Raw genomic sequence first — 18,628 nt, forward strand, 5'->3', positions numbered from 1 at the left:
CTCGGGGTTTCCGCAAGTCGTCCATTTTATACGGTGATACCGACGTGCAGCTGTTTGTTTTCGTTTAGTTTTCTTCCAGACAGGACGAGAAATTTTTTTGTCTGCTCGGAGTAGATTCTACAACAGCACTTACTTTGTCTGAATTTCAACGCTACGACATAAAAGCAGTAGGTAGTAAAGAACGAATGTAGATGAGCAATTGGGGTTACGTAATTTGAAAACCTTGCAGGAAAAGGCAAACCTTGACCTAAGCACCCGTGCAACTCCGAATCGTCACAAGCTATTTGGTCTCGTATGCACTTGAAATAACCACGAATGTACATTTCTGTCATAGTTATCACTGTACTATGCTAATCAAATGTTCTCTACATACCTTTTCAAGGGTACTCACGAAGACCTCTGCCAAATTTGTATTCTTGTCTCCGCTGAAACACGCACAGAGCCGACGACGCAGGTTCGTAACTTCACGAAGGCTCATTCTGGTGACCGTGACTGTGAAGAGAATGATGATGATGATGATGAATATGTTCAAGGCTAGGTTGCCAAGTGAGTGGCCTTCGGCATTCGCAGTCCAAGCTTTCACAAGAACTTTCTGGAAATCCGCATACGCTAACGTGTGTAATCGTTGGCTATTGTTCCCTTAGAGGAGTTGTGGAGTCCCAAAGACTCGGGAAGGCTGACGGGGTGAGTGGGACGGAGACACGTGTTTATTCCAAGAAAAAGGGGAAAGGCAGTCAAACGGGGCTGTACGCGACACAGGGGATTAACTAGGACACTGAGTAGGCACTGAGTCAACTTCTGGCCGTCTTTTTATTGTCTAGATTCTCTCGACTTGGTCTCCCTGTACATGGTTCATGGTCCTGCTGGTTGCGCAAGAATGTCTCAGATAGAGAATCTTCCTGATTAGTTCAGCCAAAACACACAAAACGCACTAGTCACGAATCCGATATATAGTGCATGAAAAATACAGAAGATTCAGCATCCCAACTCCCTTTGTTGTGATCTCTCGCTGTAAAAGGTCTTGGATTGGAATAAATTTTCGCCGTGATCCAGAATTTGTTGTCTGTTGCGTCCTGTGTTGACGGCAGTCTCTTCGCGTTCATTGGCCCCAAACGTTTTTTTCTAACGAAAGGAGAAAAACGCAAAGCTGCGAGCTGGTGTAACGTTGAAGTGGGTAGCATCGCCTTGAGCTTGTGGGAAACGAAGTAAACAGGAGGCTCCCAAAGCTTCCTGTGTACTCGTTCCTGTAGCGTTCCGGTGTACTTCGTTTCCTTCAAGCTCAAGGTGATGCTTCCAACTTCAAAGTTTTTTTAATTCCATGTTATAGCGCCGCGAAGCAATTGTGGCTATGAGAGGCGATGCAGTTTAACACGACTAAGCTATTTCTTGCACAAATATCTTCGTTGCGCTAAAGTATGTTTCACAGGATGTTCGCTCCTTTTATTTTTCCGGGGAAGGGGGAGCAAAGCGTACAACCAATAGACACAAGGCAATATTGTCTTGTGTCTGGTTGTACGCTTATATGATGACAATCGAAACCTCCGATATGCAGAGGGTCCGGGAGGAAACGTTCAGATAATTATGAGGGTATCTGAGTATAGATCACGACTACCTGCGAGTAAAGAGCGCGCAATTTCCACAACTGACCTCCAGGGATAGGCTACGGCAATCCCTGCATGTCTACGACAATGATCACAATGATTCAGCAGTGCCGCGCTTCCAATCCGCGAACGACGATCGCTACCACCATCGCAACATGGCGTCGTAGCTTGGGGAAATTTTTTCAACGTGTCCGTCTCGAGAGCGTTTTTATTTATTTGTATATATTGAAGGTTGAAAATAGAAGAGCTAGCAAAGGTAAATAAGCCCAGTAACATTATCTTCATGTCTTACTTTAGGACAATACGTTTTATACGAGAATCGCGGAACTCTGAGTGTACCGCTTTTGGGACAAGGGAATGGCAGTGTGTGAAGCAACAAGCTGAGAACCTCAGCGGTGAAGAAGCCAAACGGTTCTATGACGACCTTATTTCCACACCTTCTGCATCAGTGACGACTGCTCCTTCAAAGAAAGCAAGGCGTGTGGCATCCAGTATTCCGAAACCGAGCAAACTTATTAAGAGGCAGGCAAAGTCATGTGAGCTGCTGTATGCGGCAGAAATGAACAATGTCGATGACATCCAAAAGTGCCTTTCATCGGGTCTCGATGTGAACGTGGCAGACGATTTTGGATGGACAGCTCTCATGTGCAGCTCATGTAGTGGTGCTGAAGATGCAGTGCGGTTCTTATTGAACGAAAACGCCGACGACCACATCAAGAACAAACAGAACAAAACTGCAATAGACCTTGCGAGGGAAAGAGGTCACATGAATATCGTCCGCCTGTTGTGTAAGAGTGAAAACATTTCTTCAAATCAAGCTCCCGAATTGACCTCTGAGCCCACTCGTGACGAGTTCTGTTCTGTCTGTGAGAGGCTAGTTACTTCCACAGAATTGAGCAGCCACAACACATCAATATTACACCAGTTGAGCCTGGAAGAAGGCAAATTGTCGACGACCCATTACGGTATTCCTGATTCTAACACAGGGTTCCAGATGCTTCTGCAGATGGGCTGGAATCGGGAACGAGGGTTTGGCCCTTCAGAATCTGGTCGTAAATACCCTGTGAAGACAGTACTAAAGAGAGACCGTGCTGGACTTGGCAAAGAAATTAGCGAAGCGCGCGTGACACATTTTGAACCTCATGACTGCTCAGCAATTGAAAATGCAAGGAGGAAGAAAACACCCACAGCAACAACATCAAAGAAGGGAAAAAGGAAAGGCATTGACATCTCTCGGATGAAAGAAATAGAGTTCAGAAGAGAGTTTTACTAGACTTCTCATGCTCATGTGTAAGTCAAATGGCTATGAAGATGACCATGTTTGGAGTTTGCTTCAAAGTTGTGAAAAACTTGTCTTTCATAATTCCACAGTCCTTGAGCGGTCTTCTGACGTGCACATGTTTTGTGGCGTTTTAAAATACTTGCATAAAGTACTAGTGAAGTAATTGCTTAAAGCACTGCTTTTTCAGTAATGTACACAAATACGTATAAGCAGCATATACTGTTGGGTAGGTGAGCACATAAGTCTCGTTCACGAGGGGTCATAAATCTCTTCTTGGCTAAATTTTGACGTGCCGCGCAAAAATGCGGTAGTGCCTAGCTAGTACTTCACTCATTTTTTCTACCAAATCACGTAACATACTTGATTTGATAACAGCATGTTGTATGAACAGAAACAGCACACAAGAATAATTTTCCTTATACTATCCCGCATGTTATAATTTTTTATTCGCAGCCCCCATGTCTCAAACAATACTCACGATGAGTCCAGCAGCGCAGCAAGTGAAACAGCTTCTAGCAGATATTGAGGCTGTGGCAGAAGAGATACTGGCTGACAAAGAACAAGTCATAGACTTGGACAAGAAGCGGCAAAAGAATAGAGAGGCCCTAAGGTATCTTTCTTTTGTGGCTCTTCCTACTGTTAGCATGGCAGGTGCAATGTTACATTTCACAGCTGAAGAGAAACTGTCTGCGTGTACACATGGACGTGATTAACATTGCAGGGCATTGCAGAAGATGGAAGATGTGAAGGGAAGGCCCTGGATATGCATCGGAAATATGTTCATGAAAATGCCAAACGACCACACGAAAGAACTCTTGGAAAAAGGTGACACTGTTTGGTTTTTCTTAGATTTGCTTTTGTGCAATGTACTGTAGGGGGACACGGTTGTCTAAAATCAGCACTTCGTGGTTTATCTAATCTCAGATATCCAGGTATTGCAAGCCTATTTCTTTCGAGTAATAAACACTGCACATAGTCCACCTTCAACTACAATATTGGCGCAACACTTTCAAGCGGAACCGAGGTAATACGGGACGGCGAAGTACTGACGGGGGACTTTAGCTAACTGTGTCCCCAACAGTACATAGTTATGTGCATGTTTCCAACTTGAAACCCACATGTACTGAGGTATGGTACCGCAACCGTTGCAGTGAATCACCACATCTGATCGTCATTCATGTAGTAGTTGTTGTTGTTCCAACTTCAAAATATTCCTCTGCTGTGTGCACAAACAAACTTGTATAGGAAGCTACATCAGGAATAGGATTTACTGTAAAGGTGGGTAATAATTTGCGAATTCGTGTGGGAGCCCATTTCTGAAATATTTCTCGAATTTGTGTGGAAGTGGACGGAAGGGGAGATCGCAGGATCGGGGAGATTGGGGCTTCATGACACTGCCGGCAGGAAGCAACAAGGATCAGCCAGCTTCTACGTGGCGGCCTGCCTTATAGAGTCTTACAGTGAACTCCAATCCCTCAACAATGACATACGTGCTGGTTTTGTGAAAGCAGGTATCTGCAATACCAACAACGACGACGACAACTTTATTTTTAAGATGAGGAATGGGGAGTTTCATCGTCAGGGGCGATACTCTACCCATCATCTGCTGGTCATGTGGGGAATGAAATAATGAGCCCCTTGATAATAAGGATCGAAGTCCTATTGTGTGCAAAATTGTGATACACTATGCGAATAAACTGCTGATGTTGAAGTGGCGTTTCAATTATAGAACTGTTTGAGAAGAACAAATTTGTGAGAATAAAGGGAATCAAGTATGCCGATTTGTCTTTGTGGAGCTTGTATCGTTGCGAATTCCAGTGCCCATGGCCATACTTTTTCATCCCCGCTACCTATGTTTCGCGGAACCTTAGAACCTGAGCTTTCCAGAGAATGCTTCTGATGTTTGTGCGTTACAGTGCTGACATCAGGTTGTCCTATTCCATAGAACAAGCAACACTGGAGACAGAGATCCAGAATCTGAGGAAGAAGATGAAACGAAACGTCCAGCAATTGCGTGAAATGGAAGGAAAACCTGAAGCACGTGGCTTTGATCTTCAGCCATTGAGCAAGGATGAAATGCGAGCTGTGCACAAGGTCCTGGGCCAGTGAAACTGAATGGTGTACTGTTTGCTAATCATGTGTGAGTTGCACCTACCCATTACTGTAGTCCATCACCGCGAATTAGTCTTTAGATCAAGGATTTACATTAGCGAAAGTCCACTACAGACTGAGCAAAACATGCCAGTTCAGCGCAACTGATCAGCATCTTGCCTGATAATAAGTTTTCCCACCCAGTGTTGCCCAATTTTTGCCTCGTTCTATAGCTCCTGTAATAAAACCTGATATTTGTCCCCAGATTTTTCAAAACACACAAAACCCGGAAACACTATGCTGTATTAGTGTGTGGATTTTGAATGTTCCGCAGACACAATGAGATGCACAGGATGCAAGAGCATCTGCTCACAAGAAGATGGTACACAGGTATTCACTCAGATACCAAGGCCGTCTTTTCACGTCACACTATAGACCTGGCGTCCAGTGTTTGTTGAAGCTTGTGCGCTTATAATTAGCATCCTCATTGTCACTGCATCTTTAGAGCACAAGGCAAAACACAAAAGTTACCATATATTATCAATGATGGTGTGTCACTAGCAACGTGAAACTTTAAAAAATGGAAGTACAGCACACTGGCATTGGTTCAAACCTCAATACGCATTTCATACTTTTGGTTAATTGAAACATATTTCGAATATTTGTTTGGCCTGCTATGTTTTCAATGTAATGGTAAGCTCCATAATTCTAATGCCACCTTCGCTTAATTCGAAGTTTTCGTTCCCTCGTAAAGCATTTCTGCACTCAGGAAGCGTCAAAAACGAAGCCCGCAAAGTGCAAAGTGGCCTGTTTCCGATTGGTTGTGCAATTTCTTGGGGCACCGTGAACCATGCTTCAAACGCACGAGCAGAAAACCTGTGCACAAAACGAAACTTAACTGCTTGGGTTGCCCGTACAGAGACATTGTGCGCCACTGCAAGTTTGCGGAATTTGAGTTACTTCAATGCCGCACACGATGTCTTCGTGGGGGAAATACAGTCACTGACAGATAATTCAGACTTTCAAATTTGTCAGACAGAGCTGTTGGCACCGTCAAACGCTGCATAGAACCAATGTATTTCCTCGTCCAATAATTCAGGCAGAACTCATCTCTCTTCAAACTTGCATGGTTTTTGGAACTTACCAGGGACGTCGGAACAGGGAGGGCGGCCTGCCCCCCAGTCTGACTGGGGGGCAAAGCACCAGTTTTGCCCCCCCCCCTCTCCCCAATCTCTGCAACCACGTACACTTCGCAAAATTGTGAACGGCACGGCGACTCGTCGGAGTGGACATCACGCATAGCATATACTTCTGTCCGCATCAACGAAACAATGATCAACAGATCCGACAAAACTGTATGACAGGCAGATGACGAATTCCGAACTTGCTCGCATCAATGCCTCTTGCTGCCTGAGTTTGTGCAAATGTCACTGCTTAGCATTTATTGTCATTATTCTATTATCACTAATCATAGCTCGCTTTATTATCTTCCTACGAGAAGGCGCACCAGGTATGTTTAACAACCTCCCGAACGACCACACCCTGAACCACACAAGGGATTATTTCTGCCCCCCCCCCCATATTTGAAAACGTTCCGACGTCCTTGGAACTTACACTCCCCCGAGCGCATGCACAGGAGTGCACTGCGCGTCTACGGGAAGGTGAAGCTTCTTTGCACGCAACCGAATCCGAACGCTCTGCTTCAGATTCGTTGCAAGAGCTAATCTTTCAATACGCGTCCCTTTGATTACGAGTATCAGAAATACTGAAATGTCGTCCTCCACTTTAGTGGGGTTACGACAGGCCATCGCACATGGCCCATATAAACGTACAAGACGCTTCTTTGTACCGATGCGAACCTGCATTGACACGATAAAGACAGGTTAAAAGTGCTAAAAGGACAAGGACAAAGAGTGAGACGAACAAGGTGCTACTTCCAACAAGGTTTGTTGAAGAAGGCACTGTCTTATATGAATTTAGTTCTTTATCGGACAGCGTCACTGACGGCGTACTGATGCATAATGTGCCAAGTTTATCTATTCTTTCTGCTTCAATAATCTCACGAGTAAATGCATATAAGACGATACCTTCTTCAGTAAACCTTGTTGGAAGTAGCGCCTTGTTCGTCTCACTCTTTGCCCTTGTCCTTTTAGCGCTTTTAACCTGTTTTTATCAATCACAGTCAAGAGGGCAATAGAAGCGGAGAAAATGGGCACAGGCGAGTACGAAAACTTGTGCGGCTCTGACATCACAGCCCTTGCCGCCACCAATGAGGCAGCGCACGACGAAGTCACATGCTTACGGCTGCCAATGGTAATAGACGCAACTCTGAGCTCTGTGACGTCTGCGCTTTGCCTGGGAGCGTGTCCGAGGGCTTGTATCTCGCTAAGTATGACACCTAGAAGAATAACTCTTTTTCCCTCAGTATTCTGGCGTGCAGTACAATGTGGCCATGATGTAATAACCACGTCTATGAAAGTGCCCAACCCGTTTAAGTGAGGATGTCTATGATGCTTTGAATGCGCAGATACAAACCCGAGGAACCATAATTTTGTCATGCCGCAAAAATATAGGCAAAACATAGGATTAAAACTTTCGATAATTAAATAATTTAATTCGATAATTCGGTGGTCCCTCTGTGGGCTTCAATTAATGAGAGTCTGCTGTACAAAGTTTAGGTTTAGTGTTGTTGTCATTTCTTCGTAGTCCTCCTGATCAAGTTTAACCAGTTTCTTTTAACATTTGGCTTACCCACCAGCGCGGTAAGAGTAATCTCTGCGGTCTGTGTCGTTCTCAGTTTATTTTGCAACACATCCGAAGCCTTTCTTTGGAACTAAACGGGGCAGTGACTGACTAGAAGCAACTATACGTGCCCGCAACCACATTTGGCTCTTTGAAATATTTTGTGAAGTTTAACAATAACTACGAATGTGCTAAACATCCAACATTTACTAAGCCTAAACATTACGTGGGAAACAAAGACGCTATACAAAGTCAAGCGGTGTCTGTTCGCTTCTTCACTGCACTTTTTCTGCCTGCATTGTCATTTGTAGCGTGAGTGATGTCACGAAATGCTTCACCTGGGCTTGAGTCCTGGAAAAATGTAGCTGTTGCACTGGTCAGAACTAAAGCAGTCTGGGATAGGTACTTACTTTCCAGTTCTGAATCATATTCCATAAAATGCAGGGCAAAAAACAAAAACAAAAGACATTTACGCAGAACACTGCAGCTGTGTTCACAGGCTTGTCACCCTCATCATTCCTGCAGTATTCACATGTAAGGCACTTAAAACGAACTGTGCTACACCTTGGAGCTTACACTGTCTACTTTTGGCACACATGACTAAAATTTACTTACATGTGTGGGAAGTCTTTCTGTGGTTCCTTAGTTTTCAATCTAGGCTTGCCTATAGGCTTTGGTTCAGAAAGCACAGCGAATTCCATTCCCCACAGACCCACTGAAGGGAATATGAGACCAAGCACGGCTTTTATGAAACCTACAAAAAAAAGTATATATTTAAAATGTCACTCACAACATTGACAGTATGCCTTTTCTCTTTGCAGGTTTTCCTTACAGAGTGTTCACTTACCGATCATGATTGCTATCTGGAGCGCCCATAGAAAAGCAGACAGTCCACAGGCAGCCATGCTAACAGATGGTTTGTGTACATCAATTATAAAAGGTTCAGGGACCTTGAAGTGACTAAGTGGTTCGGTAGGCTTGTCTGCTGCGTGCCAGCTGGATTTTCTCTTTTCTCTCGTGTGAGAAATATCTGGTGTACAGGCCATCGACTCTCCAAGACACTAAAGAGAATGTGACATATTTTTACACACAATAAAGCAGCAGCGACTTTGCATAGGTGGCATTTACAATGCTGCTGCTTTTACTGAGCCTTCAGCAAACATGTATGTAACATATGATTAGGGCCTGACTTTTTAGGGATAAACCCGTATCCGCCCGATATTTACCTCCCGAACGAAATCTGTAAAATTCGCGTTTAACCCGAATCTACCCGACAACATCTGGGTCGCGTGGCAAACTCATAAGCGTGCATTAAAATAAAGTTTGATAACATTGCTAAACACTAGTTCCATGTTAAGACAAATTTTTATTAAACAAAACAAAAAAAATCACCCGAATACACCCGAATTCCTGACGACAGAATATGCCATAACTGGATTTAACCCGAATACACCCGAATTTTAAAATGAAAAATATCACCCGATATTTACTCCCTGAATTTGGCCAAAAATAAAACCGGAAAAAGTCAGGCCCTACATATGATCTGTGGTACGACTATAATTGCGATATAGGAGGAAAGTACTACATTGAGACCGGCTATGGGAGAAAAGGACAGCACACCAGTTGCTATTATGGTCGTACGTGTGGAGTGTCACTGCGACGCGAACCGTAAAGCGCGCGCAGGCGTATTTGATTTTTCTCGGTATGTCTGGATTTCTGGACATACAACGAGGGCTGCAGTTCCAGCGACAATTAAGAGGACGGTCGGGAGCCATTCACTGGTTTTGAGACTAGGGTCGTGTTAGGATCGTGAGTTGCGCGCGGATTCTGTACGCAAAATTAAATTTGGCAGCCTCCGCCACTTTTCTTCCAAGGGCGACCTGCTCTGATGCATGCGAGTATACCAACCTCTGCGAAGAGGTAGTGGTTGGTCTGACCAGCTTCCTATATGACCAACTTCCTATATGGCCAGCTTCCTATATGACCAGCTTCCTATATGACCAGCTTCCTATATCACCACTTCATTGAGTCAGAGATCACAGTTTGTGCGTTCAGACAAGTATGATTGTGGCTGTTCAGTTTTCAAAGTATATTTCTGCTACTATTTCCCTTCTACGCAGTTTATTGTGTGTAGTTCCTCCGTTTTATTGCATTTACATCGAAACAGAATGTAAGGGTTAATGACCCATACTTTCTACCATAGATGAGGGACATGGACATGCTCTTCACTAATCAAGCATTGGCCTAATTCTAGCATAAAGTGGGATGCAAATGCGTGCTTCAGTGCAGGCATGTGATTGACTGCGCAAAGACAAGGGTGGACAATCTAGTTTGCAGCATACCAGCACATCTTGGTGGATGCATTGCTGTACACACATCTAATTAAGAAGTGCCTGCACTGCCTGGAATTGTCAGTACAGGGCTGAGATGGGCAGTGTGCATTCATTCAGCAGGGACGTCCGCAGCAACTTTGATGAAACTCTGCTGGTGCCAACCCGCTGTTCCCTTAACTTTGGAGCACTTGTGAATAAGAAGCGCTTCCCTGTTGCAGCAGCCCTGCCTGCATCTACACTGCACTTTTCCGCTATATGTGATGGCTCCAGCTTATTGTCGTATAATTTGAACCATTATGAATATGGCATTACTAAGGCCAAAAGAGCATTGTTTTGTGTAAAAATACATGCATCCACCATTGTTAGCAATATAGAAGCATGAAGACACGCCCGCCCCAGTGAGGTAGACTGAAACCCCTAGCGTTATCACTCTGTGAAGCGCTTTACCGTGCATTGGCAATCCATGTAGCAATTACACGTCCCTCTTGGCCGGACTAAGACGCTTTGTGTCACAGCGTCTGCATGCATTGACGTCTCAATTGCCACTGAAAAATAGCACCATCCGACATATCAGATTACTAGGTAACGCTGTGGAAGCAAAAGGGAGCAAATGCTTGTGGCAGGCCACATCGTGGAACTCCTGGATCAAATTCAGCACCAGGGCTAGTAAAAAAAATTCGAGGGCAATTAATGTAATTAATGCGATGACAATATGTTAGCGTTAGAGGTTCGTCTTGCTTCTAATTGCTTCTCTTATTCTTCTTTTCTGCTTCTTATATAATTTTATATCCATTGGAGAACGTTGCAGTTTCATCAGACAAAAACCAAAAACTCGGCAATTCACGAGGTTCTCGGAGCTCTCGGAGAACGCACAAGACACGTCTGAACACGTCCATAGGCGAGATGACGGCTGTGGCGGCGCTCCGCAGTTCCGTGTGACACAGAAGAGCGAATCAGCTTGCGGAGTGCAGCCTGATTTGCTCTTCCCTCTCACGTGCCGCGCTGTACACGGACACCACAGCCACCACGCTACAACTCGAGCTTTTCTTCAAAGTTAGGCTTCTAATGCTAACACATTGAAACTAATACTCGAAGAGCAGTTGCTCACCGTTGCACCACACATCAGTAGTTGGCATTCCAGCATCCATCCGCAGAATGAGGAGCAGCAGGTGCTTTTCCTGTGGTGCTAAATATACATCGTCCGTGCTCGTTGACGAGAAACCAAAGCTGCATCCCTTGATGTAGGCCTTGTAGAGCTCGGCTCTGTGATGCTTGTTAACAATGTGAAGCTGTATCACAATAGGGTTGACCATAGCCAGAGTATTTACTTCTATCAAGGCAAATCTGTTGCTGAATAGTTTGGGAAACAATTGGGAAAAAATTACAAAATTACAGAGATCACCAGAAATTTGGCATTCTGATAATACAAAGGGATATTAGGGTACCTGCGCCAATTGACAAACTGGTCCTTCGTGATGGAAATAAAAAAAAAGAAAGAGGTACTGATACTTGACAACAGCATCATGCCAATGCGCTGCATCACTCACCGCAGCTTTTGCGCACGGGCATTGCTTTTATTTCAATAATTAAAGGGACACTAAAATGCAAAAACAACTTGCTCTCAAATGAAAGCCCCTGTTTCAACTAGTACAATTCAAACAATATTAGTTCACACAACGCTACCGTTTAGAAGAAAAACGCAATGAAAACAGAGCTGTCTTTGGCGGCAACGAATGGGATCCCCAGGAGACAAAGGTTGTTGGCATCCAACGAGACAGAAGGAGAAGTGCGCGCATCCCTATCGTGGGCGTGTGGATTTGGAACGGGTCCGATCGTAGTGTTCCGTACATGCGCGGCATGATGCGCACTGCTGCATTTTTCAATAGCGATTCACTGAATTGTAGCCCACAACAGTTCTCGCAAATGTTCCACTGACAACATTTACCTTCACGTCCTTCGGACAGCGACGCCAGTCCGCTTCGCAACGCACACTGTGTTTTTCACCGGGACTGCTCCATGGCGTGGCACGCGCAGCGCGGACTAAAAACACCGATCCACGAGCAGAAACGACGTTCTCTGCTTAGCGTTGAAGCAAGAAAGAGTCCGTTATAATTTTGATTGTAGCTTCGTAACGGAATCAAGGTTTTGAATTATGATAACAAGTACGAAATTAACGTAGCGTGTAACGTAATTTGAAGTGAACTTGTTTTTGTATTTTAGTGCCCCTTTAAGCAGCAACAAGTATTCGTGCTTTGTTTTACAAAGGTTACTCTGGTTCTCTGTAGTACGTACGAGGGCCAAACTATTCAATACGTCTGGCTCGTGCTCTCCTGTAACTTCCGAAGTGAAAGCACTAAGGGGACATGGCAAAGACCAGATGCGAACAATCTGGTGCAGCTCGTGAGGTTGCAACCTTTTTTAAACCGTGCACGCTGAAGCATTACCTGGCAGTGTCGAACTCTATTGCATCCGCATTGATCTCGACAAAAGACAGGCTACTGAATTCGCCCTGGTACTCGAGGTTGAGGTAGCGATTTCCATTTAAGGTATTAACCACAACAGCATTTTCTTGAGGAGTCGCGAAGTTTTCCAGAAGATATTTCCCATCTTTACCGTCTTCGCGTTTTGCCTGATAAGCCAAAGAAGGGAATGTATCAAATTTAATATTCCGATCTGGGGAAAAACAGTTCAAGGGTGCCGACTTACATTATCCTGAGACCAAAGATCAAGTGGTTGCAGCTCCAAGCAACTACAGAGGGAGAAAAAAAAAAAATCACTGTTAAAGCATAACGCATGTCTGGGATGCCATGATTAGAATTCCAAGTTCAAGTGCGAAGAGAAATTGCAAGCCTGGGATGAGTCACCAAGTCGGATTGTCTATGGCATTCCGTCAACAGCCGTTGGATCCTCATACACAATAGAAAGATCACGATATCCCACCGCCTCTAAAATTCAAGCTAGCACATGCAAGAAACATAATGGCAATATTTTTTTCCAAGGACGGTATGCTGCTACTATGATTACCTTCCACCTCAACATCATGCACACACGAGCATATTGCAGCCAACTACACTTGACTTGACTGTTTGACATTATTAAGGAAAAGCACCAGGGCTATTTGATAAAAAGAAAGCATGCTGTTCCATGGGCGCCGACTGCTTGGGGGCCGGAGCCCCCCCCCCCCCCCCCCCCCCCGCCCCAGGAACTTTCCCAGAGGGGCCTGGCCCCCTCCGGAAAGTCTAATCAGCTGACACTCAAGATGAAAGTTTCGAGGGATATCCTAAGAATCGCGTGTTTCATGCGAGTAATTATGAAAACCCTCTAAAAATTTGCTTCACAACGTCACAACACGGAATTCCCGACACCCTGCCCGACATCTGTGCATGAAAGGGGGGGAGGGGAGAACGTTGTGCCCCGGCCCGCCCCCGGCAGATTGAACACTCTCCGCCTATGTGCTGTTCCATGACAGTGACCCACCATACAAATACCATCTCGTGCAAGCAACTACCCAAGCAGCCCAGTATCTTGGCCCAGTATTGGCTGGATAATGGCAGTACTGGCCCGATATTGGCCCGATATTGCCGAATACCCATCCAATATTGGACCAGTATAATGTGCTGCCTGGGTATGTAATGGAACGTGACATTGGAGGTGCCAATCACTCTCCCTATTATTCTCCAAGCCTTGCCCTAAGCAGATCTATCCGTTGTTTGCAGAGGCGCCTACGAGAACGCTGACTCCAAATGATGATGGTCCCATAGATGTAAATTATGTATGGGCCATAATTTTGCCGACAGTATTGGAGACATTAAGTGCGTCCGCTACAATGCTGAAGTGGCTGCCTGCGTCATTCAATAATGTGGTATTCGTGGTGGCAATATCAAGGGCACATACCTGCCAACTGGGCGCCGACACCGATCGCCTTGGTTCGAAAATGCCTTGAAGTACGTCCCAATTTTGCCGCATTCACTATCGCCAAGTTCTACCATAGATGTCGGGAAAATCAGGTAGTCGCGTGCACTGTTCTGTAAGACGGATCCTTGGAAGTCACAATGGCACTTCACTACAAATCTATTTGTTATAGCGCCATGGGCGTGCGAGAAGTTGTATACTAGATCCCTTACAGCCATGTGTGGCGGTAGCTCGTCTGCTGACATTCCTGGCGTGGCGTGCGGGATTAAGAGCCGGTGTGTCTGATAGGGTAAACCACCATCAAGGCTGCTGTACTTCGTATGGGTGAGGTATTTTGCCGCTACCTATGCAAAAGAGATAATGTGTTACAAAATGGTTGGTCCAGGCTCAAGGCAATTTCGGGTAGCGCCTCCGCTGTTCCTTCAGAGCCTCGCAATTCGTTGAGGAAGCAGTCTTTCTGAAGGACGAACGGAAAATAGAACCAGTAACTAAAGCGCTTATCGTTGTAACACTGGGTGTCTACGTCAGCGGCGTCATCTCTAGGTTCACTGAATGAACGGACCCGTACATGGGCCACTATATTGGACATTGTACCCAAGAGTACAGGCGACTGGAAACCCATGCGGTGGGTATCATCCTCTCAATCCCAAGACTGCCAGCCTGTACCCTACACAGAGAAGTACTACGTAGAGAATTTCACGTCAATTTTGTAGTTAATTTCGTCCGTTCAAACCAAGTATCTCTGACCGAAACGCCTGGGAAGTGTTCGTAGAGCGCTGCCACTGACAGGGGCTCACTTACGATGTTTTCCTTGTTCACTGCCGCGGGGAGATCTGTGCCAAGAATGATACCCGGTTTTTTGGTAATGGCCTGCCACGATGACGACTTTCGGCGCTGATAGATATGGATTTCAAGTGTGTGGTATAGCATGGGCGGCCCAAGGGCTGTCACAAAGTACCTGTCAAGAGAAGGACTTAGTTGCACTATCCGGCTCCCGCACATCTTCGCGTCATTCAGCAAGGGTCTTGGTCAAGCTGACCCAACTCTCAGCTCTCGCTAGAAAGAGAACGCCGCAATGCTTTGATTCTTCGTTGATGTAGGCACAGTTACCAGAAAGGGCTTTGCTGCAGGCAGTGTGTCGTGGGTGTTTCTTCCAGTGGACGACAAGGTTTTTCTCTCGCGTTCGGGTCACAGTCATCGTGCGTACAAGGACAGCAAAACCCCTGTTTGGAAATATGAATAACAAATGTTAATGAAAGCCACATGGAACGGACACACTCCGTAACCCCTAGCAATAAATTCTATTGGCGATCTCTTGCGTTAATACGACGGAAATGCGTCAGCATTCTCACGGTCACCCCTTCGGGAACCTCCGCAGCAAAGTTTCCTTGGCATTCTTCTACACCGCTCGTGGAAGGGACCGCATCCATTTCATAAACCACGCACGCACACTCACGTAGCCACACATGTCCGTACGTGCCCAGGAGCAAACGCCAGCTACACTGCGAATGGATCTCCACCCGAGAAACGTCATCATGACGTTGGTAGACAGACTGAAACCGAAACAAATCGGAAGGGGAGGGCTAGGTTCCACGAATGGGCACTTGTCCGCTGCCCCGTATTGAAAGAAAAGTAGGACCGAAGGTCGCATCCCTTTCAGGGACCATCGTAATCCCCTGAAGACCGTGGCTTTCGCGCGCGTCCTTGTTCGCCCCCTAGCTTCGAGCGTAGTTCAACTCTACCAAATTGGTGGCGCTGTCGAGCAGTATGACGTCATTTGTTTACAAACAGGGTGAGGTCTATTTTTGCCTTGCATCAACCTCTCGGAGCTCCTCCGCGTGACTCCCTTTCCACTCCTCTGTACACCGACGGACAACACCGGGTCTTCGTTCGCGTGACCGTTCTGATGCCGACGCATTAAAAAAAGAAAAGAAAAACTTTATACGAGTTGTCTCATAGGATGTCAGGGCGATGTCTCTCGTGTTACTGGACAACTCTCGCGTAGAAGCGATGTACATAAGTGATCTTTTGCGGATAGAATGTTCTTTCCCGTCTTCGTTTAGTGGAACATCGTGAGACAGACGTGCGCGCCTGCTGTGTGTCGTTCGTGTCACGAAAGGGGACAATGGGTTACTCGCCGAAACGCTGCATTGGCTTTGGGTTATGGTTATTATGTACGTTACGACGATACTTGTGGATATATCTGAACTGGGACTAACCATGCAAGATAACTCGAGAGTACTGCGGTCTCTCCATGAACACTCCTTGATGAAAGGTGCGGACAATATAACAATTAGAAACACAGCGTGAATGCCGCTCGCTATTGAGTACCATTGTAGTACCAAATTACCATAAAACTATGTCTACTTTTTCCCGTCTAGATTAATATAACCAGTAGGAGGCAAAATCCATACCATGGGAAAGTTTTCCGTTCTGTCGTAACCGCACTTGAAATGCGTCAGGTCGTTGGAGAAACAGGCTGCCAGAGATTCTGACGATGAGAGGTTTGATGCTGTAAACGTAGCCTCCATCAGCTTCCCATTCACGCTCTGGAAGAGACACAGCACACGCTCATGCAGGAGGAACCCAGTGGAGTAGAGAGTAGAGACGAAAATACAGGCGGTTCGTCAGATCACGTATACCGTCGACCGGGAACTACCAGGAATCTCCCAAGTACGTTCGGGGCCAGCTGCTTCCACAAGCGCTTACTCTGAAGTGAGCCGATCTATACGAAGTAAGTATCTATGTGGTCTGCATGCGTCTAAGCGCTGTTTCTACAAGCGCACTGCGGCGCTGTAGAAGATCTGGATCACATTCTTCTCCATTGCCTACACTACCAACCTTCCCGAACCGTACCCTCCGGATCCCTTAACGAGCTGGACTCCAGCCCCCCCCCCCCTCCTCCCTCAGAAAATTGCTTGGTCCCTGGCTATACATCCAGCCCAACAACGCTCTGCCCCCAAAGCTCTCTTCACCTTTCTGGATACTATAGGGCTTCCATCCTTATTGTGAAGGGGTTAATTATTTAATTCTCCGCATCACCACCAGCAATGGGGTAGAGCATCGTCCCTGGCGATGAAACTCCCCATCCATCATCTCACAACAGAGTAGTACGCTCTGCAAGTAACCGAGCGTTCTGCGCATATCTCCTCTCGCGTGTTGTTACAAGCGCTTTATCACATCTATGTAATACTACTCGCAAAGTGCTGGAGAAGTTGTAAGGGCTAACACACGTGTTTCGCGGTGATACGTACCCCTAGGTAATGGAAGGTGTGCGCTAGGGACACCGGGTGTTGGTACACCTTAAAGACTAACGGCTCCACCAGCTTCACCGTCACTCCGCTTGCTTCATCCACAGCTTCGTCTAAGAAAACGTACATGTCTTCGTCCATAACCTGCACCCGTAGCACTCACGTTTTCCAATGGTCTTTTGTATTTTAATAGGTATACCTTGCCGGTGTTGTTGATCTGCAGGACAACACCGAGTTTCCTCTGGCATTTTGTCAGTGTTGGCTTCGATGACAGGAAGGCGTCCACAGTGCTTCCCATTTTGCTAGCGTGGCTCTCGGTCCCGCATGGGACCAACACAGCCTTGACACGAACCTCCGGGGTAGCGCAGCAAGTGCTCAGGTAAAGCATACAGACGAGCAGACTCCCGAGGGAAATATTTCTTTCTCTTACTACAGCCATTGCCACTGCGTAGGACGTTGTCTTCTTCAGTTCTTCGGTTCTCTTCTGTTCCACATTATGGTGAGAGTAAGCAGAGCATAAATCAACATAATCATCACCATCATCATCACCATCATCGTCATCGTCAGAGAACCGTACTGAAGCGGGGCAAGCCCAAACCTGTGGTGAGCTCACCATACCAAACGCATGTTCAGGGCGTGCTTCAGAGCTACGTGGTGCCACAACTTGTTTTTGGCGGGGATTGCTAAGCCGATGGTACGCCCAGTGCCAGATTTCCAGTGGTGGGGGCCCCGGGGCACAGTGCTGTGGGGTCTCCCTCGTGTATTCCATGTCTATCCAATCTGTTATTGGGGGTCGATATGCGTGGACGGAGGAGATACTTTTACAAAGTTTCCGTTTCAGGGATGCGTTTCAGGCATGCAAAACAAAACAGACTTCACTTGGACAAGACCTTTTCTGGTGGGGGGCCCCTTTGTGGTGGGGGCCCCGAGGCGAGTGCCCAGTCTGCCCTCCCCTAACTCCGGCGCTGGGTACGGCCCATACAGCATGGTGGGTGGGATTGGTCGGTGCTTCGGGGTGGGGTGGGGGTACTTGCTGTAGTCGGCCACGCTGAGGCGGGCAACGTCACGACTATGGGAGGGGGTGTTGTGCGTCCTGGGTAGACTTCGCAGGGAACTGCCGACAGCATGTAATTACTATATGGCCTCTGTAATTGCACCTTAGCGGAACAAAGGCAAGGCTTGATCGTACCTCCTCCTTTGAAGTCAAGGCTGGGCTGGTCTGCTGTACGCGACGTGCTCGTGATTTGCCCGCATGACTTGCCCGTCTAATAGCAGTAGGAATTGCAGAAGCACGGATCGGGAATGTGTAGGACAAACGCATTTACTAGCGCACATTCACTTTATAATGACGAACTTCCTTCACGGGGTTCGTAAACCGTTTGCAAGACCGTCTTACCTGATGCATGAACCATTAAC

The 18,628-nt window shown here is 46.3% G+C and overlaps 2 protein-coding genes across 15 annotated transcripts in view; one reads left to right on the plus strand and one right to left on the minus strand.

Moving 5' to 3' along the window:
- The window catches only part of LOC135401300 (p53 and DNA damage-regulated protein 1-like), a 189,210-nt gene extending 180,361 nt beyond the window's left edge, over positions 1-8,849 (plus strand). For 6 of the 12 annotated variants that reach the window (XM_064633614.1, XM_064633617.1, XM_064633619.1 and 3 more), the window contains 4 exons: positions 3,337-3,493; positions 3,605-3,708; positions 4,829-5,023; positions 8,538-8,849. In XM_064633614.1, the coding sequence (XP_064489684.1) occupies positions 3,342-3,493; positions 3,605-3,708; positions 4,829-4,992 (420 nt within the window). In that variant the 5' untranslated portion in view covers positions 3,337-3,341 and the 3' untranslated portion in view covers positions 4,993-5,023; positions 8,538-8,849. The other 6 variants (XM_064633620.1, XM_064633618.1, XM_064633612.1 and 3 more) reach the window with 5 other exon arrangements.
- LOC135401295 (uncharacterized) lies at positions 7,904-17,686 on the minus strand. 3 transcript variants are annotated; one of them, XM_064633603.1, is made up of 15 exons: positions 17,412-17,686; positions 17,216-17,325; positions 16,376-16,510; positions 15,072-15,184; positions 14,763-14,919; positions 14,174-14,305; positions 13,944-14,074; positions 12,756-12,798; positions 12,494-12,678; positions 11,158-11,399; positions 10,497-10,594; positions 8,564-8,777; positions 8,332-8,470; positions 8,127-8,235; positions 7,904-8,067 (listed from the first exon to the last, which is right to left on the minus strand). In XM_064633603.1, the coding sequence occupies exons 1-15, from the start codon at positions 17,458-17,460 to the stop codon at positions 7,969-7,971; spliced, it is 1,956 nt and encodes a 651-aa protein (XP_064489673.1). In that variant the 5' UTR covers positions 17,461-17,686; the 3' UTR covers positions 7,904-7,968. The 3 variants fall into 3 exon arrangements, with proteins under 3 accessions (XP_064489673.1, XP_064489672.1, XP_064489671.1); XM_064633602.1 differs by having other exon boundaries at positions 11,158-11,393; positions 17,216-17,356; XM_064633601.1 differs by having other exon boundaries at positions 17,216-17,356.
- Positions 17,687-18,628: the final 942 nt, after the last annotated feature.

The sequence above is a fragment of the Ornithodoros turicata genome, chromosome 7 (genome assembly GCF_037126465.1).
Source record: "Ornithodoros turicata isolate Travis chromosome 7, ASM3712646v1, whole genome shotgun sequence".
NCBI classification, from domain to species: Eukaryota; Metazoa; Arthropoda; class Arachnida; order Ixodida; family Argasidae; genus Ornithodoros; species Ornithodoros turicata.

Coding starts and splice junctions, on each gene's coding strand:
- LOC135401295 (XM_064633601.1), bottom strand. CDS start 17,651: ATGGCTGTAGTAAGAGAAAGAAATATTTCCCTCGGGAGTCTGCTCGTC. Junction 17,357..17,411: donor AGATCAACAACACCGGCAAG/GTATACCTATTA, acceptor CTACGGGTGCAG/GTTATGGACGAAGACATGTA. Junction 16,511..17,215: donor ACACCTTCCATTACCTAGGG/GTACGTATCACC, acceptor TGTCTCTTCCAG/AGCGTGAATGGGAAGCTGAT.